Raw genomic sequence first — 20,326 nt, 5'->3', positions numbered from 1 at the left:
TGATGAGGTCCTGAATGAAATCGAGTTTGACAACCCTGCCCTCATACAAACACCCAATTTATCAAAATGCTCTCTGTTATCCCGTATAGAAATGTCATAAGATTATCCTTGTTTACATGGATCCTTTTAGGGGCAGACAAAGGAAGCATTAGCTGCAAATACTCTTCAAGCTTTAGGATCCATTTTGGAATTTTTCATTTAGCAGCCTGCTAACTTCCCATTTTATAAAATTAAAATACATTTTAAAAAGTAATTACTTAGGTGAGAAAAATATTAATGGTGACCAAAAAGGAAAGTATCTGTGGGCTTATTGGCATTCTAAAACACTACAATGTGGACCCCAGATTCTAATATTATTAAGATTTTTTTTTCATATTTTAATTAATTAACATTTCTTGCATTGCCCTTTAGAAAAAATTCCCAAGAAACTTCCAATAATGTGAAATAAACATACACACATTGAATGTAGATCAAAAAAAGTAGCAAATCTATTAAACATTCAGAGTGAAATCACCAAATTTTATAAAAAGGTCGGCCTATCAATATAAGAGTTTTGTCTATCACAGACAAATGTAAAGGGAGACATGAAAAAATATTAAAAATATATTGCATAAAAATATAATAATCTAAACATGAAGATTCATTACCATGAACATTTTATTTTATTTTTAAAGGTAATTTTTCAATATTGCATAATGAGAGTGAATTGCACTTAAAACTGGATGTTTCTCTGTATATGTGATATACTAAGCAGAGTAATTACGGGCCACAAAATATAAAGAAACAGACATTAATTCATCTTAGGTATGTCAGTATAGTGGAGAAAATTCTACATATCAATTTGAAGTTCAAAGGAAATATTCAAACGAAACATTTGTTTGAAACATAATAATTCAGTTTATTATACCAATATATGTTATTTTTGTATGCATATAGATACATACCTTAGCCATAAGGGTTGTTCCAAAGCCACCTTGATAATTATTAGCAGAAGGTACCCCTTCCATTACTCCTGGCACAGGGTTGTATGTATCACTTGACCAACAACGGCCTGAACTCATATTTAAGATTTTGGCCAGAAGATTTGGGTCAAGCCCTAACCTGTGAAAGGTCAAAAGAAGAGAAGTGTTCATGTCAAAATGCATATGTCATGGATGACTTCTTTTTATATGTTGACACCATGTTGTCATTTCTCTACATTCATTGAGAGACTTGAAAAATGATCTACGGGGATGATATTGAGAGGAAGACTCTTCTTTAAATTAAAGGTCATCAATCCTTCATACTGGTCATGCATGCTAATTATTAGATGAATTGCCAGACACAAAATAAAGATTCTTCAGAATTAATAGCTCCCTTTGGTCATTTCTATATAAGGAAATATGATTCAAAAGATACTGTCAGAAGCATAAGCTACTATATTAAGACAAAGGGAAATTCTCCTACAGTAAGCTTCCTTTTTATCAAACAGTTATTATATTCAGATGTTTAAGAAATAAGTCTACTGTGACATATGTTCCCTATCTATTCAGAGACATGTATTACAGTTCTGGGTCAACTGCTGAGAAGGTTACAGATTCTGATAAAACAAAGCTTGTCCAAGCAGAAACATAATTTGTTCTATTGCTCTTACCAACTGATGGCACAAAACCCAGAACAGTTGAGACAGGCTGAAAATATAGTGAAAAATATTTCAGCAGATTAGGCTTTTATTTTTTAAACAATCAGGCATGACGTTGCCTATCAGTTTGTGTGCAGTTTCATAAAAATTATATTCCTTATAATGAAAAGCAAGAACATTTTAAAATTGAAATATAACCAACTGTACAAATGTAAGCATTTTTAAAGATGGATATAAAAATAATTATAGAAAAGAAATGGTATAGGATGCAATCCAACACATAAACCCAGAGGAAAGTAAATGAATTAGGCACTTACTTCTAAACGTACACATTTATAATTTACTTCACAAAAAGCAATGTATTCACACATATCATTAATGCAATATAGTAATAAATGGAAGTAAAGTTGCAATGAAAACTTCTTCCACTATTATACTGCTTCCAACAAAATATTGTCTTCTTCATTTTAAAAAGATGGATTTTTCAGTGACTATGTTACAGCATGCCATATAAGAAGAAGCAAAGCTGAAATACTAGAAGGATAAATTATATTACTCCTTATTCTAACAATTAATTTTTCTACCTTAAATGTGTGTTGCCTATGGCTTGATTTCCAATTGGAAAGAATATTAACTATACCTTGTTGCCATTGTTCACAATCAATGATACTGTTCATTGATGAGGATGCCTTGCAACAATTATCAATATAAAATAGAAAGTAAGTCATGATCAATTAAAAGAAAACTGCAGAAAAGTTCGGTTGTTGTTCCTACCAGTTCTGAAAAACATTCTGGGGAAAAAAATACTTCTTGGAATTTCTTTCAAAAGAGAGAATTTCAATGAATTAAGTGGAACATGGTGTTCTCATACTTTTTAAATTATAATGTTGTCAAAGAGCGTGGTTGAATATTATTGTTCATTATAATCTAAACAGTCTAGAGCTTCCCTTGCTGGTCATTCTTCAATTAAATCCCCAAAGAAAACATTTTCAGATAATTTCCATTGGCTTTTTTCATATTGGAAAGTCAGAGAAATTGCAGTATGGAAGAAAGATCTATAAGAGAAAGTATTAACAGTAGTATGTTCTTCACTACTGCTATTTATTTACTAAATGAAACTCATCACCATTAAGAACTTCATTTAAAAAATCTCAAGAGAATTTTTTTCAGAAATTGCAAGACAGATATAAAAAGCCCTTTATCAAATGTCAGAAATGTTCTAGGAAATCCTTCTTGTGTAAGAAAATTCAATGAATGAAGCACTACATTTGGCAAAGTGAAGATTATCTAAATGAATGGGAAGCATATGCTAGTCTTAATGGACATACCTTTCAAGAGCACATTGAAATGGACTAGTGCATGTTAAATGTTCAGCTCCAGTAACACAAAACAGATGCCAAGTTAAGGATGGATCCCACAAAAGGAGCCTTATCTTAAATGTATATAACATCACAATGCCTGTAAATGGCTTCCTGTTTACATTTTATTTATTTCTTTAATTTATTGACTGCTTGGCTCCAAAATACTCTGCACTTAATAATAATTATTAAACTTAGTATCAGACTCCTAATGACTCCATATCAACACAGTTCAAGGACCTCACAAAATTAGAAATATATAGATACCCATAGTTAGATTAGTGGATTGGAATGTTAATTTAGCATGATCTGAATACTAACAAGCATTTGAGATATCAGGATGCTTTCACTCAAGTTTGCAAATTCAGAATGTAACTGTTTGGACATCATATTTTTTCCCAGAACCAAATTCTATTGTAAAAGGGCTTTAGACACCAAAGACACTTCTACTGAATTGCAGGACTTAGCAACATAATATCCAAAATCAACAAAAAATATATAATAGTCTGTCAATAATGCTTGTGATCCTCCATATTTTACTGTGTTTTAAAGAAGAATATAGTTTCATGACATGACCAGATCATATATTAAATTTGAACGGATTTTTCTGAGATTTTGTATAAGATTGAAATCTTGTGTGAGATTTCACAGGATAGGAATATCATGAGATTTTTGTTAATAGGAAAAAAAGAGGTGGGGGGACGACAAACATGACCAAAACATGTGAAATAATGCAATGTACAATACATTCTGTTCAGCGTCTAAGGTTTTACAGCAGAGTAAAGCCTCCATTAGAAATATTTATCCCTCAGCCAAACAATATATTAGGAATACTTTTATAAGTGTGCTTAATTTAATATACACTTGAAAATCACAAGATGATCTAGATATAGTCAATATATTTCTAATGCTGGTTTCTAGAAGAAAAGCTCAAAAATAAAAATCACCCGATGCAGTTTCCTTCTAGATACTCAAGACCCTTCTTCTCCTTCCCTTTTATCTCTTGTAGCAAGTATATCATTAAAAGGAGCAAGTTGGAGGTATTTTGCATTTTATCTTTCTGAGGATTCATCTACTGGTGCGTAGATAAGTGACAGCTAGAATTAGACACGTATAAAAAATCTGTTACTGCAGAAGTCCTCTGTCTTCCACTGTGCCCATAGCTGGTAATGGTTTGAAAGCAGATAGAATATACCGTAATTGTCATTCAGTAAGAATCTATCCTCAAAAGTCATGCTTCAGTGGAGAAGACTGAGTTTCCATTTGAAATCAACAAATTAATCCAAGACAGGTATCTGAAAGGGCAAGCTTAATAGGAAGCAGCTACGGGGCTCTCAACCATGATAAAATGTTATTGCTGTTTCCCTGTAAATTGGTTCAGAACATAGAATACTTTCTGCATAAGAGCTCTTTTGCTGTTCAAGAGATATACTGCTCAAACTATCAAAACAATGACAGTCTGTCAATCCACATAATAACTTGCCATTGGACATGGCAAAAGGATGAGAATGCACACATACATTTTACAACTGCCAAGGTGTTTTACATTTTGGAGTGAGGAGAGGGAGTCTGGACAGAAAGTAGGAATTGGGACACAAAATCAACACTCAGCTTTTAAACACTTGATAGGGCAATTTCCCCCCCCCCCTTTTCCCTCCCTCAGGTTTCATATTTTACTTGCAAAATGTCAAAAAGCATAAGAACCCAGATAAATCCAGAAGTGACCAGATTCAGACATTTGTGTTAGGATAAGGCTTGTTTTAACCATGGGTGGTTTAATAAACAACAACTGGATGAAAGTTCACACCTTCTGCCAAGGCATAAATGATTTTGAAGAGAGTTACATGGACTCAGGCAATACTTCAGTCCAAATTATATTATAATAGGTTGTTAGAATAATGTAGCAATTTAAATATTATGATTTAGAGTACTATAAGGATTATTCAACAGATTAATCAACAGAATTTGACTGTTTATGTATTTATGCTAGTTACTTCACAGCAAACATTTGATAATTAAAAGACATAGGTCATACATTTTTTTGGGGGGGGAGAACCACAATGAATGTAACCATAGTGAAAACTGAATAGGGACATATGGCATATAAATTGGCAGGTCTAAGATTTTTTATATATATCGTATTTTTCGGAGTATAAGACACACTGGAGTATAAGACAAACCAAGGTTTTGAAGAGACAAATTTTTTAAGAAGTTTTTGCTCTCTGCAAACCTCCCCAAAATGGCCTGTTTTTCGTGAAAATGGGAGCGTTTCCCCCCTCCCAAAGGCATGAACAGCCTTTAGAGGGCCTGCAGAATGCTCCTGGGGAGTGGGGATGGGCACAATTGAGCAAAAAAAATGTTTTTCACTCATTTCTGCCTTCCCCAGCTCCCAGAAGCTCTCTGAAAGCCTTCTACAGGCTCTGCACGGCCATTTTGGTGAAGGGGACGGGGTTTCGGGAGGCAAGAATTGCTATATTCAGTGTATAAGATGCATCCAGATTTTCAGCCTCTTTTTTGAGGGAAAAAGGTGCATCTTATGCTCCGAAAAATACAGTATATATTTTTGAGGGCGACAGTAAATTATACTTTCAGTATTTGTTCAAAGTTTCTACTTTAGACATGTCCTATTTTAAAATGATAAAAACAATATTAAACAAAGAACCAAAATTTTTATTGTAAACTGCCCAGAATCATTTAGATAAGACAAGCAGTGTAGAAATGTGGTGGATGGATAAATGTATGAATAGACAGATAGAGATAATAGATAAACAGATATTATTTACAATGCCATCCACTTGAGGTGCAATCCAGCCACAATAAAGAACAAAACAGCAGTAAAAATTACATTAAAAGGAATAAGATTAATATATTCTAATATACTTACAATATCAGTGAAAATATAAAAAAATATCATATGCAATAGTCTTGTAAAGTTGTTCACTTATTTTACACAGAATTTTTATTAAAACAAGACAGATCACAATTCAAACTATTTATATCTTAGACGCCTTGATTTTTCCTAGATGCAAGCTGCAGAAAATATGCTGGGGTATCTCAAAAGGTTCACAGAATTATAAAAGAAAACATGCTAAATAAACATTCATGATTAAACTATAACCAAAAGTTGGACTGCTTAAAAAGATACTATCATATCTGAGAAGATCTTTAAAAAAAGTTCTGTCTGTTGGAAAAAAAATCTCTAAAATGGCCGCTGGGATCATCATCTGCAGGTTTCCTCAGTTTACTGAGTAACTCCAGGATATGAAATGACCAAAGTGATGACTAGAACGCTGATGGAGAAAGAAAAGTTAGCCTGACCAAGCATGGATTATTAAATGAAGTTTAAAAGTTAGTTTTTGAGAGGGAATTTCACTTATAGTTCCTGCCTAGTCAATGTATAGTGCAGTAATTCAAATGAGAGAGGATCACAGGATGAATGCTTGAGAGAAGGGCTTCTTGATCCAGGAAAGTTTGCAGCTTGTGCATACACAAAGTTGAGCAAAGGCCTTCCTAGCCCCAATTACTCGAGGAGGATCTCCAGATTACGCACTATATCTATCTGGGACATCCAAGACCAAAGAGAAGAATCTCAAATGAGAAAATCCCGTAATCCACAGCCATTCCATCTCAATATGGGTTCAACTGAAGCCTATTCCCCATCCAGACCAATACAGTCTCCAAGCACTACAAAAGAATATCCACAGCATCACTTAGTTCATCCAAATTGGAGGTGTACAATTGGGTATTGTCCATACACGGATACCTCAAACTGTGATAATGGATGATCTCAGCCAATGTGATAAAATGTAGTAAGGAGGTAGATTCCCAGGAGGCAGAGGTACATTCCAGAGGATCAACAGGTAGCTAGAGTCTGGATGTTACATCTGAGAGAAAGAGGGCTAAGGCAGTCCCTCTCTACTTTAGATTGTAGATACAGACCATACAGTCCTAAGTCTGGCAGGTTTTTGTTTATAGGTGTGAAAACAATAACAACTCAGTTTAGAAAAATTATCATGTGTCATTCTTGGTTTTGGGCCTGACACCCAATAGCCTCTGTGACACCCCTCAAAGCAGGGCCACAGGCTGGACTTGTCCTTCCTACCAACACTGATTGGGACTGGCTTTGGAAAAATAAGGTGAACCAGCACAAAACTGTGTTGTTTGATGGATGAATAGAGGCCTTGGCTGGTTGGCTTTGTTCTATTCTGCCTGGTGAACTAGTTACAACCTTTCCTATAGCAGGAGTACATTACCAGAAATAGCAATGTGCTATATCTGCATGAATGTGTGACTTTTTTCCTTGTATTTCATGCCTTGTGTATGTGTGCAATTGGAAAACAACAAGATGAGTTGCACATGCCGAGTCACATGACCAGAAAAAAGATTAATTAGGAGATAATTTTCTGGAATGTTTTCCTCTTGTGCCCCAAGCCATTTTTGAAGTTGATATTTTTTTGTCAGTTTCTCCCACCATACCAAATTTGGTGTTTTAGAGTTACCCTACTGACAGACACTTCTAAAACCTTTTGCTAATTACTCTCTACTATTCTGTTATATTGAAAACAAAAGGAAAGTTTCTATGTTGCATAGTGAAATGCCAATCCCTATAATAATTTTTATTTGAAATAATGCTTCTGAGACCCAAATGGGACACAGCAACATCCTTAGAAAATAAACATGGAGGGTAGTTACAGCTTAATGCATCATGTGGAAGTATATCCATTTGCCCAGAAAAATCTTATAAGTTGCAGCATGAATAAAATGTTACATTAATACTTGCTGTAACCCCCCCCCCTCCATTTTTCTGGACACATCTCCAGCATATAATATAATATAATATAATAATACTTTATTTACAGTCACAGACCAAAACACGACCACTACAAAAGAGACACAGCAGCCAGTCACCAAAAGCCCAACTAAGGGAGGTTACAGCTCTTTCATCTAATGGTCACAGCTCTCAAGAAAAACCTGGAAACCTGAGAGGTGACGTACGAGGAGACATCCCCAAGGCAATGCACAAACAAATCACAGCCATCAGGTCCAGAAGGGACGATTTCAGGAAGAGACAGTAACCTAGATCTGCCCGCACTATACATAGGGCAAAATATGCTCCGCTGTCTCAACCTCGGCTCTGTCACAAGGGCACAGCCACTCATTAATCGGGAGTCATCTCCAGCATATTCTCAAAATTCTAAATGTATGTGTTATGTTGTGGCATATAATTATGATTAGTTTGATTTTTGACCTAAGGGTTATCTGACAGAAGAAGCCAGCAATGCAAATATGATATTAGAACTTATTTTGTTTAAAGCAACTTCTGAACAAGGAAATCAGGAAATGATGAAATAGCCACACCAGTTTCAGAAAGGATTTGTTATTTGTCATTTGCCAAAGTTGGGATGTTGACTGGACCTACTCTGCAACAGCTGAGATTTCAAAAGCATCAGAAAATACTCTAAAGGGGAACTAGGAGAATATATGGGAACAAAGAAGCAACTTGTGTCCTATATATAGGTAATCCTCAACTTTTTGTTGCTAAGTGAGGCAGATGTTAAATGAATTGTGCCTCATTTTATGACCTTTTGCCACAGTTGTCAATCAGTTGATAAGTGGATCATACAGTTGTGAGCAAATCTGGCTTTCCCCACTGACTTGGCTAGTCAGAAGCTGGCTGGGGAGGTTATAAAAGATGATCACATAGTCCCAAGCCTTTGATGCTTCCTGGTGGGCAGCAGCTTTACCCTCAGCTGAGCTAGCAAGCCAGCTGGGACCATTGCAGCTTGTAGGGCCACCTGCTGCCTTGCACTGCAGCTCAGAGGCTCCTTGCAGCACTAGAGTATGGCACACTAAAAAGATCCTGAGCTGCTGTATAGAGTACAATTATATTAAAGTATATTATTAAATTATAAATATATCTACCCATTCATCTATTTTGTTATGATCTTAACAACTTTTAAGATCTTGGTAACTTCATTGACCATATTTTCCATTAATCATAATTTTGCATCTATGAAGTGCATCCAAAAAAGACAGGGACATTTTCTTAAATTGTTTTATTATGTCAGATTCAACATAATTACTGCCTCCAAAACTGTATATACGATTACCTTGTTGATGGCAGTCATTTCCCCTCATTTTTAAGCAATTGCAATTTTAGTGCCCAGTTTCAAATTTGTAATAATTTCCCAATGTTTTTGTAGCAACAAAATGAGCAATGAAATGAAAAGTGTGCAGCAGATAATGTTCTTCCTCAAATTGTATTATTTTCATAATAAAGATAAACCAAATAATGTATTTATGTAATTGAACCTTAAGATGTGTATATTTATAACTTAATTTTTGAAATTAAGAAAACAATTTAAAAATAAATGCATAAGAGTTCTATGGAGATACATCCAATGCTCAGTAAACAAACTTCTGCTTTCCTTCATTCTGTCTATCAGAGCATCCTAAAACTGCCCTTAAAGTTGTCCCAAGCTATAAACCGCATGATAGACATATTCATAAGACTCCTGTTCTTTTAATAGACATCATTCTGTCAATGAACAAGCACGGCAGGATATAACCTTCAGAGTTCAAAGGAATACTCTCCTGGCTCCATTTCCAGTCCCACTTTCCAGCATTTCCTGTTCTTATTCCCATATAAGACCTGTAAGGATCTGCCTTTTGACAAAAATTTCACCATGCCATGGATTCATGCAATAACTTTCAACTTGCATAGGCTACGAGTATGTACTAGCTGCTGTATTCTGCCATAATTTATTACATGTATCAACAAATCTTATGTTGACAACTATATCCCTCCCTTCTTTTAAAAGCAGAATACATTAAAACTGTGTATTAAATATGAGCCTAAATATCCATAAAAGGTATATATATGCCATATTATGCATCTAAGTGACAAAAATAGAACATTATTTAAAGATTATGATCTTTAAAGCGCTTCATGGCACAGGGCCTAGTTACATGCAGGATCGCATCCTGCCCCACACATCCCTACGACCAATTCGCTCACACAGAGAGGGACTTCTCCGGGTGCCGTCCGCCAAACAGTGCCGGGGGGCGACACCCAGGAGCAGAGCCTTCTCTGTGATGGGCCCAGCCCTGTGGAATGACCTCCCCCGTGACATCAGGATTACTTCCGATCTCCGCTCCTTCCGTGTACAGCTGAAGACCCACCTCTTTCAATTATCTGGCCTGGCTCAATCGTAATTTTTCTTATTCCTCCTAACTGTTTTTAAATTGTATTTTAAACGTTAAATTTTAATTGTATATTGGGTTCTTACAATTGGGGTATTTTAATGCTGGTTTTTAACTATCCATATGATGTAAATTGTTACCTCCTCCGAGTCCGTGTCTGTGTATGCGTATGTATGTTTGTATGTATGCCTATGTGTTTTTGTATATTCTCTATGTTTTATATGCCCCATTGTACGCCGCCCCGAGTCCTACTTGGAAAGGGAGCGGCTAATAAATTCAAACTTATTATTATTATTATTATTACATAGTTCAAAATTTAAAATAAAAAAACACACACATTAAAGATGAAGAAACAAAAAGGATTCTAAAAAAAGACTACTTTAATTAAACATTCTACTGACATAAACAGAACCGAACATGAATATAGTCATATCATGATAATTTATTCATTCCAGAGAGAATTTACTACAGAGAAATTCATACTTGCAAATACAATTTTCTTTTTTCAATCTTGTGAAAGCTCTATAAATTGTATCTGCTACATGAATTTTATTAGAGGAGAATTCTGTCACTTCAGAAATACACTTGTCAGACTGAAAAGAAATTGATAGCAAAAGGCTTCATTTCTCAGTGGGCTTTAAACTACTTGAAGAAAGTAGGAAGTACTCAACTTACTGGAAACGAGTTTGCACTATTTGTCTAGCGAAGAACATTACCACAATGAGTGCTTTCTTAGATCAAGGTGCAGAATCAAAGTAGCTAATTTTACAACATGGATCATTTGTGGCCTATCAGAGTTATTTCTCCTCATTAAGGCCTACTGTTGAATTCTGCTCTAATTTATCCATGCTTCTCCTCAGCTGACACTACCATCACCAAGGAGAGTATTTGGCATTTTACAATGAAAAACAATGACTGCATAGAAAATGCACACACAAGGGGAAAAACCATAACTTAATTTTGTAGACTGGAAAGCATAAATTAGAGATTTTATGGAATAAAAAGAAATACAGTGAAAAAAATCACAATCACTGGCATTGCAACAATTTCAACACAAGTGAACTCCAATGTGGAAAAAAACCCCGAGGAAAGGCAGAATTTAGATTTCAGAAAAGATTACTTGTGATATAGATAGGTTCTACAGGATATGTGTGTCACCTAACACTGAGATGAATCATTAATCATTTAATTCATTCAAAATCATTCAGAATTTTAATAGACTGTTGAAAACATTAATTCAAAGCATTAATAAAGATAATGGTGAGGGAAAATACACCTTAAGTTATCAAATGAAAACCAAGAAAGATCCTACATGTTGCAGTAACTGCAAACATCAATTAAGATTGCATATGAGACTGTCAGATCTTTTAGCATTCTGTGCTAGCTGAACATTTTCTTTTATAGCTGACAATATGAGTTTCTACTTCAGCTAAATACATTGAAGTCATAGGTGATTGATTTTTTTATTAAGCAAACTATGACTTAAAACTGACTATGATATAGCTTTACAATTCTCAATTACAGCAGCAGTAAACCACCTTATGGGTTTTGTTATGGCTTGTTAAAGATACGTTTTCCTATCTTACAGATGCTCAATTTTAAAATGTAAATGGTACAGGATATTGATAAACCAATTAGCACTGATGCAAAGCAAATTCCTCTTTTATCTCAATTACAACATGACAACTTAATAGGTCAAGATAGTCTAACATCTGAGACAAGGGCAATTCAATAAAACAACTGCATCTTGATATGGTAATTAAGAAGAAATGTGAATCCATTATCCTGTCTTTTGGGTGCATGTCTGTTTCCATGTATTTATAACATTCATGTATCTTTTTAAAAAATAAATTAGTGTGTTTGAGATTGTGATTTTATTTATTTCAAAATGACTGGCTTAGTTCAATGTAATAGCTGTTTTGCACCTGTCTTTCGCAGTACTCTTTTCAAATTTGGATACTGTCCCCTTTGTAAACAAATTACGAGTCTACATAGGCAGATTACCTATCTAGAATCTGTAATCTGTGCTCTCCAAGCAGAAACTAGGTGTCTACGTCAGCCATTCCACTCTATGGTGAAGCCACACTATCAGCCCCCTCTGCCACAAAGATCTTGCAGGAGAAGAGCTGTCTGGACAACTGTGGGATCTGGCAGGTTGAGAGCTGTGAACCATAAACCCAAAGCTTTTGCTGTGACCCAGCAAAACAGATATAGTGCCCTTGCTGACCTTAATGGGGACACTAAAGAGATAGGTCAAGGCAGTTGTGATAATGATGACTCAAATAAGCAGGGGATCGTGGTCCAAAACGAAGAACTTTCTTCGGAAAGGCGAAAAGGGGAACCAGGTATCACACATCAGTCGCAGAAGAAGATCAAGGTATGTAAAAAGAGAAGTCACCTTCTGGTTGGTGATTCAATCGTAAGAGATGTTAATTTAGGAGAGGATAAGGAGGTTTTAAAAGAGGTCAGGTGTCTGCCAGGTGCTACTGCCAGCAGAGACAAGAGGCGTATTCTTAAGATAGTCAAGAATGCAAGTAAGGACTGTGACGTTGATGCTATTATACATCTTGGCACTAATGATCTATCCCAGAAAGATGTACTTTCTGTGCAGAATGATTTCCAGAACTTGGGGTATGAACTTAATAGTATAGGTTGTAGGCTTATCTTTTCAGAGGTTTTACCTGTATATAAGGAACAAAAAGGGAAGGGCCAGCGTGTAGCAGAGTTTAATGTTTGGCTAAAGGAGTGGTGTAAAAGGGAAGGCTTTGGTTTTATTAGTCATGAAGCCTGTAGCTGGTCCAATGAAAAACTGTACAAAAGAGATGGGTTGCACCCATCCAAGAAAGGAACTGAGTTACTTGGCATTAAATTCACAGATTTTCTTGATAAACATTTAAACTGAAGAGCGGGGACAGAGAATTAATAGATACAGAACATCTCTGTCCCCAGCAAACTAAAATTCATAGGGTTATAAATGCATGTAACATAGATGTGTGTGTGGGTAAGATTATCACTCCTGCTGTCAAGCAAAACCAAGCATGTAATAGTGATTGTCATACCATGTGCATGAATCACACAAGTGGCAAGAAAATAGGGGCAGTCAGGCATAATACAGGTTATGTAGACAGTAAACACAAGGTCAATCAAAATGGACTCAAATGTCTATATACCAATGCACAGAGTATGAGGAATAAACAGGGAGAATTAGAAATTCAAGTAAAAGAGGGCAGATATGATATTATTGCCATTACAGAAACTTGGTGGGATGAAACTGACAAATGGAACATACAGCTAGAAGGATTTAAATTATTTAAAAGAAATAGACCAAATAAAAGAGGAGGTGGAGTTGCACTATATATAAGAAATAACTATGTCTCTACAGAAATAGAGCACAACAATAATGAGAACTATCTTGAATGCATTTGGGTCAATATTAAAGGTTGTGGGGGAAATGACATTGCCATAGGTCTATACTACAGGCCACCCAACCAAGCAGAGGAAGAAGATGAACTTTTTGCTAGTCAGCTAACTAAGGTATGTAGGAAGCACACCACAATAGTAATGGGAGATTTTAACTACCCTGACATCAACTGGGAAACAAACTCTGCACCAAGTGGAAGATCCAACAGGTTCCTAACAAACCTAGCAGACAACTTTGTTTTCCAAAAAGTAGAGAAGGAAACAAGGGGATCAGCCATACTGGACTTAATTCTCACTAACAGAGAGGAAATGATAGAAGGTGTTGAAGCCATAGGAACCCTGGGGGCAAGTGACCATGCAATATTGGAATTCAACATTATCCAAACACAAGTAGTAGAACAAAGTCAAACTAGAGTCTTGGACTTTAAGAAAGCTAATTTCAATAAACTTAGAGAGAGCTTGGGAAAAATTCCATGGATGAGAATCCTCGAGGGGAAAACAACTCAAGAAGCTTGGGAAATTTCGAAAAATGAGATTAGAAAAGCCCAGTCTAACACAATACCAATGAAGAAGAAAAACAACAGCTCCCAAAAGAAACCAGCATGGCTGCATAAACAACTATCTGACAAACTGAAAGACAAAAAAAGTAAGTATAAAAAGTGGAAGGAGGGGGACATAACTAAGGCAGAATATCAGCAAATAGCCCGAGCCTGTAAAGATGAAGTGAGGAAAGCTAAGGCTCACAATGAAGAAAGGCTTGCCACAAAAGTAAAAATTAACAAAAAAAGCTTCTTCCAACATGTTAAAAACAAGAAAAAAGTTAAGGAAACAATTGGTCCATTGCTAGGAGAAAGTGGCAAGAAGGTGACAAGCAACAGGGAGAAAGCAGAACTATTTAACTCATGTTTTGCATCTGTCTTTACACAAAGGGATAAAACAGTCCAACCTATCAAAAGCAGCACCACAAAATTAGGAACACAAATTGAAATAGGGAAGAAAATGGTAAGTGAGCACCTGTCTACCCTAGATGAGTTCAAATCACCAGGACCGGATGGATTACACCCCAGAGTTCTGAAGGAACTAGCAGACGAGATCTCAGAACCACTGAATTATATCTTTCAGAGATCCTGGAACACCGGGGAACTACCAGAGGACTGGAAAAGAGCTGATGTGGTTCCCATCTTCAAAAAAGGGAAAAAATTAGATCCAGGAAACTACAGACCTATCAGCCTAACCTCAATACCAGGAAAGATTCTGGAAAAAATAATCAAGCAACGAATTTGCGAACACCTAGAAGCAAACAAAGTAATAGCCAAAAGCCAACATGGATTTGTCAAAAACAGATCATGCCAGACTAATCTTATTGCATTCTTTGATAATGTGACAAAATTAGTGGACCAGAGGAATGCCGTTGATATAGTTTACTTGGACTTCAGTAAGGCTTTTGATAAGGTAGACCATAACCTACTACTAGATAAAGTAGAAGAATGTGGGTTAGACAGCATCACCACCAGATGGATTGGTAACTGGCTGACCAACCGCACTCAACGTGTAGTTCTCAATGGAACTGCATCTACATGGAGGGAAGTATGCAGTGGAGTACCCCAAGGCTCTGTTTTAGGCCCAGTACTCTTCAACATCTTCATCAATGATTTGGATGAGGGAATAAATGGGGAACTCATCAAATTTGCAGATGATACCAAGCTGGCAGGAATAGCCAACACTCCAGAAGATAGGCTTAAGATACAGAAGGATCTTGACAAACTTGAACATTGGGCACTATCTAATAAAATGAAATTCAATGGTGAAAAGAGTAAGGTTCTACATTTAGGCAACAAAAACGGAATGCACAGGTACAGTATAGGTGATACCATACTCAGTAGTAGTAACTGTGAAAGGGATCTTGGAGTCCTAGTGGACAACCATTTAAATATGAGCCAGCAGTGTGCAGCAGCTGCCAAAAAAGCCAACACAGTTCTAGGCTGCATCAACAGAGGGATAGAATCAAGATCACGTGAAGTGTTAATACCACTTTATAATGCCTTGGTAAGGCCACACTTGGAATACTGCATTCAGTTCTGGTCGCCACGATGTAAAAAAGATGTGGAGACTCTAGAAAGAGTGCAGAGAAGAGCAACAAAGATGATTAGGGGACTGGAGACTAAAACATATGAAGAACGGTTGCAGGAACTGGGTATGTTTAGCTTAAGAGAAAGAAGGACTAGGGGAGACATGATAGCATTATTCCAATATCTCAGAGGTTGCCACAAAGAAGAGGGAGTCAAACTATTCTCCAAAGCACCTGAGGGTAGAACAAGAAGCAATGGGTGGAAACTAATCAAGGAGAGAAGCAATTTAGAACTGAGGAGGAATTTCCTGACAGTGAGAACAATTAATCAGTGGAACAGCTTGCCTCCAGAAGTTGTGAATGCCCCAACACTGGAAGTCTTTAAGAAGATGTTGGATAGCTATTTGTCTGAAACGGTATAGGGTTTCCTGCCTAGGCAGGGGGTTGGACTAGAAGACCTCCAAGGTCCCTTCCAACTCTACTATTGTAAATTGTAAATAAAGCCAAACCAGATATTTATTCTTTAGTATCCGACTTCAAAGTAGTAGTAATGCTTTAGTCTCTAGCAAGTGGCTGAAAGGATGCACTTAAGTGTACTAAAATCATGCTGTGAAAATTCAGACACACATATTCTATCAAACTGAAAATGTACTTTTATTTTGTAGCTCTGCAAAGAGTGTCCTTGTTCATTAAAATTTCTAAGTTGGTAATGGTTTTAAAAAGATGAAATACTGAACCTGTGCTATGTTTTCTAATATAAATTTTTGAAACATTATTCTTTCACTATAAAAGGACTAGTCATTCAAGTGTAATCAAGATAAAGCAAATGTAAAATTCAACACACCTGATTCCAAGATTCATGGTCTCAGCAGTTCCAATCATACTGATGGCTAACAGCATATTATTGCAGATTTTTGCAGCCTGAAAATAAATGCAAATAATTATAAATTTCTCTACTTTACAAATAACAATCCATCAGGAACCTGATTTTATTAGAAACTAGTCAACCTATGCCCCACTGCATCATCGTTTTAGGAATATCTTCTTACCTAAACAGAGAAACAGAAGGACCAAGGGTGGGCAAAAAAGTAGTAGAAGTGACATAATATTCTGCTGATTTCCCCATTGAGCTTCTTTATGGGAAGTTGGTAGGAAGCATTGGAAACCTTCCTTCCCCCCCCCCAATTCTCTTTCCTTCCCCTGCCCTCATCTACTTCCTATAATTTAAGAATTTCATATTGAACTCCATCATTATAGACTATACTCATTCTCAATTCTACGCTATCAAGAATCCATGAAGTACGTCTGGATAAATTTAAATTGTTGGTTGAAGTCTGGCATTAAATGTCCAATATAAAGAAGGATTTGCCCCTGCATAGTCATAGAAAGATTCTATTGATTCCTTACTGGAAGGGCTTCTTGGTCTCAAAGGATGTCACTAGGAAGATGTAATTGTATTGTCTGATATTTTTCTTGAACTAGTTTGCAAGAGGTAAATTGAGTTCATTAGGTAACAGTTGCAAATGTTGTCCTGACCTTCCCTTTAATTCACAAAAATTGGCAATTTTGTCCAAGGACTAGGAACGCATGAAAGTGAAGACAGATTTTGGTCATGGCACTAACATCAGCAGAAAGTCATGCTGCTGAGTTCGTTGTGGTATCTACAATGTGGTAGCATTAAGGAACTTTTGAAAATTACTTTGCCACATATTCTTGAGCTGATCTTTCTTCCCTTTTCCAATTTTTCTTGTCTCTTCATTCTGTACCCTTCCTTTGTGATTCTAGAGATGTACAGCACTATCATACTCTATTTCTTCATTTCTTGTCTCCCTTGCCACATACTTTGATGATATGTTTGGTGTCGTTCTTGACCATGATGTCCTCTCTTTCCCCACAACATAATTATGCTGATATTTCATTTTAATTTAATTATTTCTGTCACAATGCTGTATGCTGCTGTTCTCACCAGAACAGTTTAGACTCCCTGCCATATTTTCTACTGACTTGTAGGAAGCTGTTAAAAATAGGATCACATCACTTCCAGAGGGCTAGGACAGGACCAGTCTATGCTGATCTCTAGCACCTGAAAGAAGGGCTGGTCTACACTTAATTTCAGAGTAGTAAACAGTTGAAAAATGAAACATGATTGGCAAAAACTAAAGACTACTATATTTGCCTGACATCAGAGAAATCCAGTTTCTACTCTATCGGAGGCCACAGCACCTCACTTAGTGACTTTCCGCCCAACCTACTCCCAAGTTTGTGAAGAAATGTAAGAGGTTGAAGCATTATATCTGTGCCTTGACTTCCTGAACAAAGATAGGATACAAATACATGTACATGTCTGTGTGCCAGTGGATATAAAGCAATAAAAATATAAAAGCCTTCCTCTAGGCACCTTAAAGTTGTTGCTTCTTTGATGCATCAATTCCTTGCTGTTGGTGGGGAGGGAGTGGGGGATAACAAGAGTGGCTAGGAAACCATCACATTCAAAATGAAGATCATTTTACCAAAGTGAAGATTATTTTAGTAAGGTAATTTTACCACCAGCCCAACTATAGCAGCAGCCTGAAGTAGCCACAATGTTTCATTCCTTCAGGAGTCATGGGTCCCAGATTTTGGATGAACTGTCTATGTCATTTGAGGCACTTTGGTACTTGGTACACTAATTATTTCTCTATGAAGGACCATTTTTCCCAGTTAATGCTAATAACAGCAAGAGTTTTAATAAATATATAGAAATTTTTGTTCCATAACCACTCTATAGAGCATAGATTGGCAATCTTTTGGGTGTCTCATAAATGCTCACCTGCAATCAATTGTCACTTTTCTTAGGTTTGGAGGAGTATGTGGTCTGGTTTTCAAAGCAAAATAGTTTTTCAAAATTCTATGTCACTTAAATTAACCAATAATAGTCATGGAAAGCTCTTGAAACCACAACTGTCTTCTTTTCGTAGAGGCTTCCCAGTGCAAGAGGTTTCCATGGATCATCACTACCAAACATCTTCATTTAGGGCCTTCTACATATATCTTCAGAAGAATTAGTCACTAATACTTGTATCATTTGTGCAGATCAGGCACTTGTGTCATTTGTGTCACACCATGCCCTACTAAGCAACCTTTTTTTCTTCTCTGTAATCTGGGCTGCTGGAATTCTTCTTGTATTTGATTTTAGAGTTTACTAATAATATATTTCATAAGCAACCAGAAATATACAAATAATTAAACATTGCACCAGTTTCAAGTAAAAACAGCTGTTCTGCATTCAAAATGGTTCAGAAATGTCTTCAATGTTGAAAAAAAGTTGTTTAGATATTGAAACAAGATATTTTATATTTGAAAGACTTAAAATGCAAAACATTTTCTCTCTTGTAGGCAATCTTAATACCTACTGTCAGTTTCACTCTGATTGAAAAAAATCTGCCCTGGTTGATTTTTTCTATTTACAGTATATAACCACATTTATCAACTTCTGCCCCGGCCTTCCCTACTTCTCAGGTGACCATTATATTTCTAAAGTATGTTGCAATCTATATCATTGCCATTATTGAATAAATCAGTTTGCTGCATGTCATAGTTTTCAATGGGAATTTCAATCTTGGAAGATATATGCCTTTACCTTCATAGCTCTGAATGTTTTGTAAAGTGTCAAATGAATGCACATATCAGATACTGAAATACCAGGCACTGGGCAAGGTAAAGAACACAACAATTCGGGTTTTTTTCCTTTTTTTGTGTGGAGTCAGGGTAAGGTAACTTTTGTTTTTCCAAGTTGTAGATTGGGACTGGGACCCTAACTGAATCACAATATTTGCATTCTCCTGTTTGCCAGGGGAATGTCTCACTATATTCCCAGCCCATTGTGATAGTCATCCAATCTAAAAAATTACATTATAGCCAATTTCAAAATGCTTTAGGAAAATTAGGATGTAGAAATAGTGCCATGTGGAAGTGCCCATACTACATCCCAAACAACGCATAGCATTATAGTTTTGTTAGACTCCTACTATAAACTTGTATTTTTCAGTGCAATTTTAAACAAAATAATATAAAAAACATTGTAATAGTCCCAATCTCAATGATGCCACCATTTAAGAACCAGCCTAAAAAGAGTAGAGTTGGTAAGTCATAACAAAACAGTATTTATAAACTAAGTTGGGATGGATACCCTTTGGTTATTACGACTGTGTTTAAAATGTTTTTTGGGGACAAAGTCATCAGAGCAGCAGCATGATAACACAAAGCAGATACATACACAAGGTTTCAAACTTATTTTATACCAGGTTTTAGACAATATAGTTGGATGGCATTCTAGGGAAACACACATACACACACACACACTTTGGTGCTTCATGTGGCTTTCAGCTACAGATTTCCTACCTATTGAAAACCCAAGGAGTTGAGAACATCATGAGATTTGATGAAATGAGTTCAGTAATATATAATAAAAGGGTCTAAGAAAGGCAGAAAAGTTTGCATTTTAGATATAATGTTCCACATTTTTGTTTTGGTAACTTATTTTTCATTTTATATTATTTCAGGTTGCCAAAAAAGATGGAGACTTTCTTTGACGACAAATCACTTTGATTTGATTTATGAGGTACTTTAGGACTTTCCTCTATTTCTTATTCATTTAGAAATAGTATAAGATGTTTT

At 36.1% G+C, this 20,326-nt stretch overlaps 1 protein-coding gene across 1 annotated transcript in view; it reads right to left on the bottom strand.

Annotated features, from left to right (window-relative positions):
- The window catches only part of HIBADH (3-hydroxyisobutyrate dehydrogenase), a 99,988-nt gene that overhangs the window by 5,321 nt on the left and 74,341 nt on the right, over positions 1–20,326 (bottom strand). Inside the window, exons 6-7 of the mRNA XM_081970128.1 lie at positions 16,515–16,591; positions 945–1,101 (exon numbers count right to left, since the gene is read on the bottom strand). Of these exons, the coding sequence (XP_081826254.1) occupies positions 945–1,101; positions 16,515–16,591 (234 nt within the window). The remainder of the gene's footprint in view (positions 1–944; positions 1,102–16,514; positions 16,592–20,326) is intronic.

The sequence above is a fragment of the Natrix helvetica genome (assembly GCF_964273705.1).
Source record: "Natrix helvetica genome assembly, chromosome: Z".
Lineage (NCBI taxonomy): Eukaryota > Metazoa > Chordata > Lepidosauria > Squamata > Natricidae > Natrix > Natrix helvetica.
Note: the sequence above shows the minus strand (reverse complement) of the source record. Positions and strands in the feature narration are given on the sequence as shown.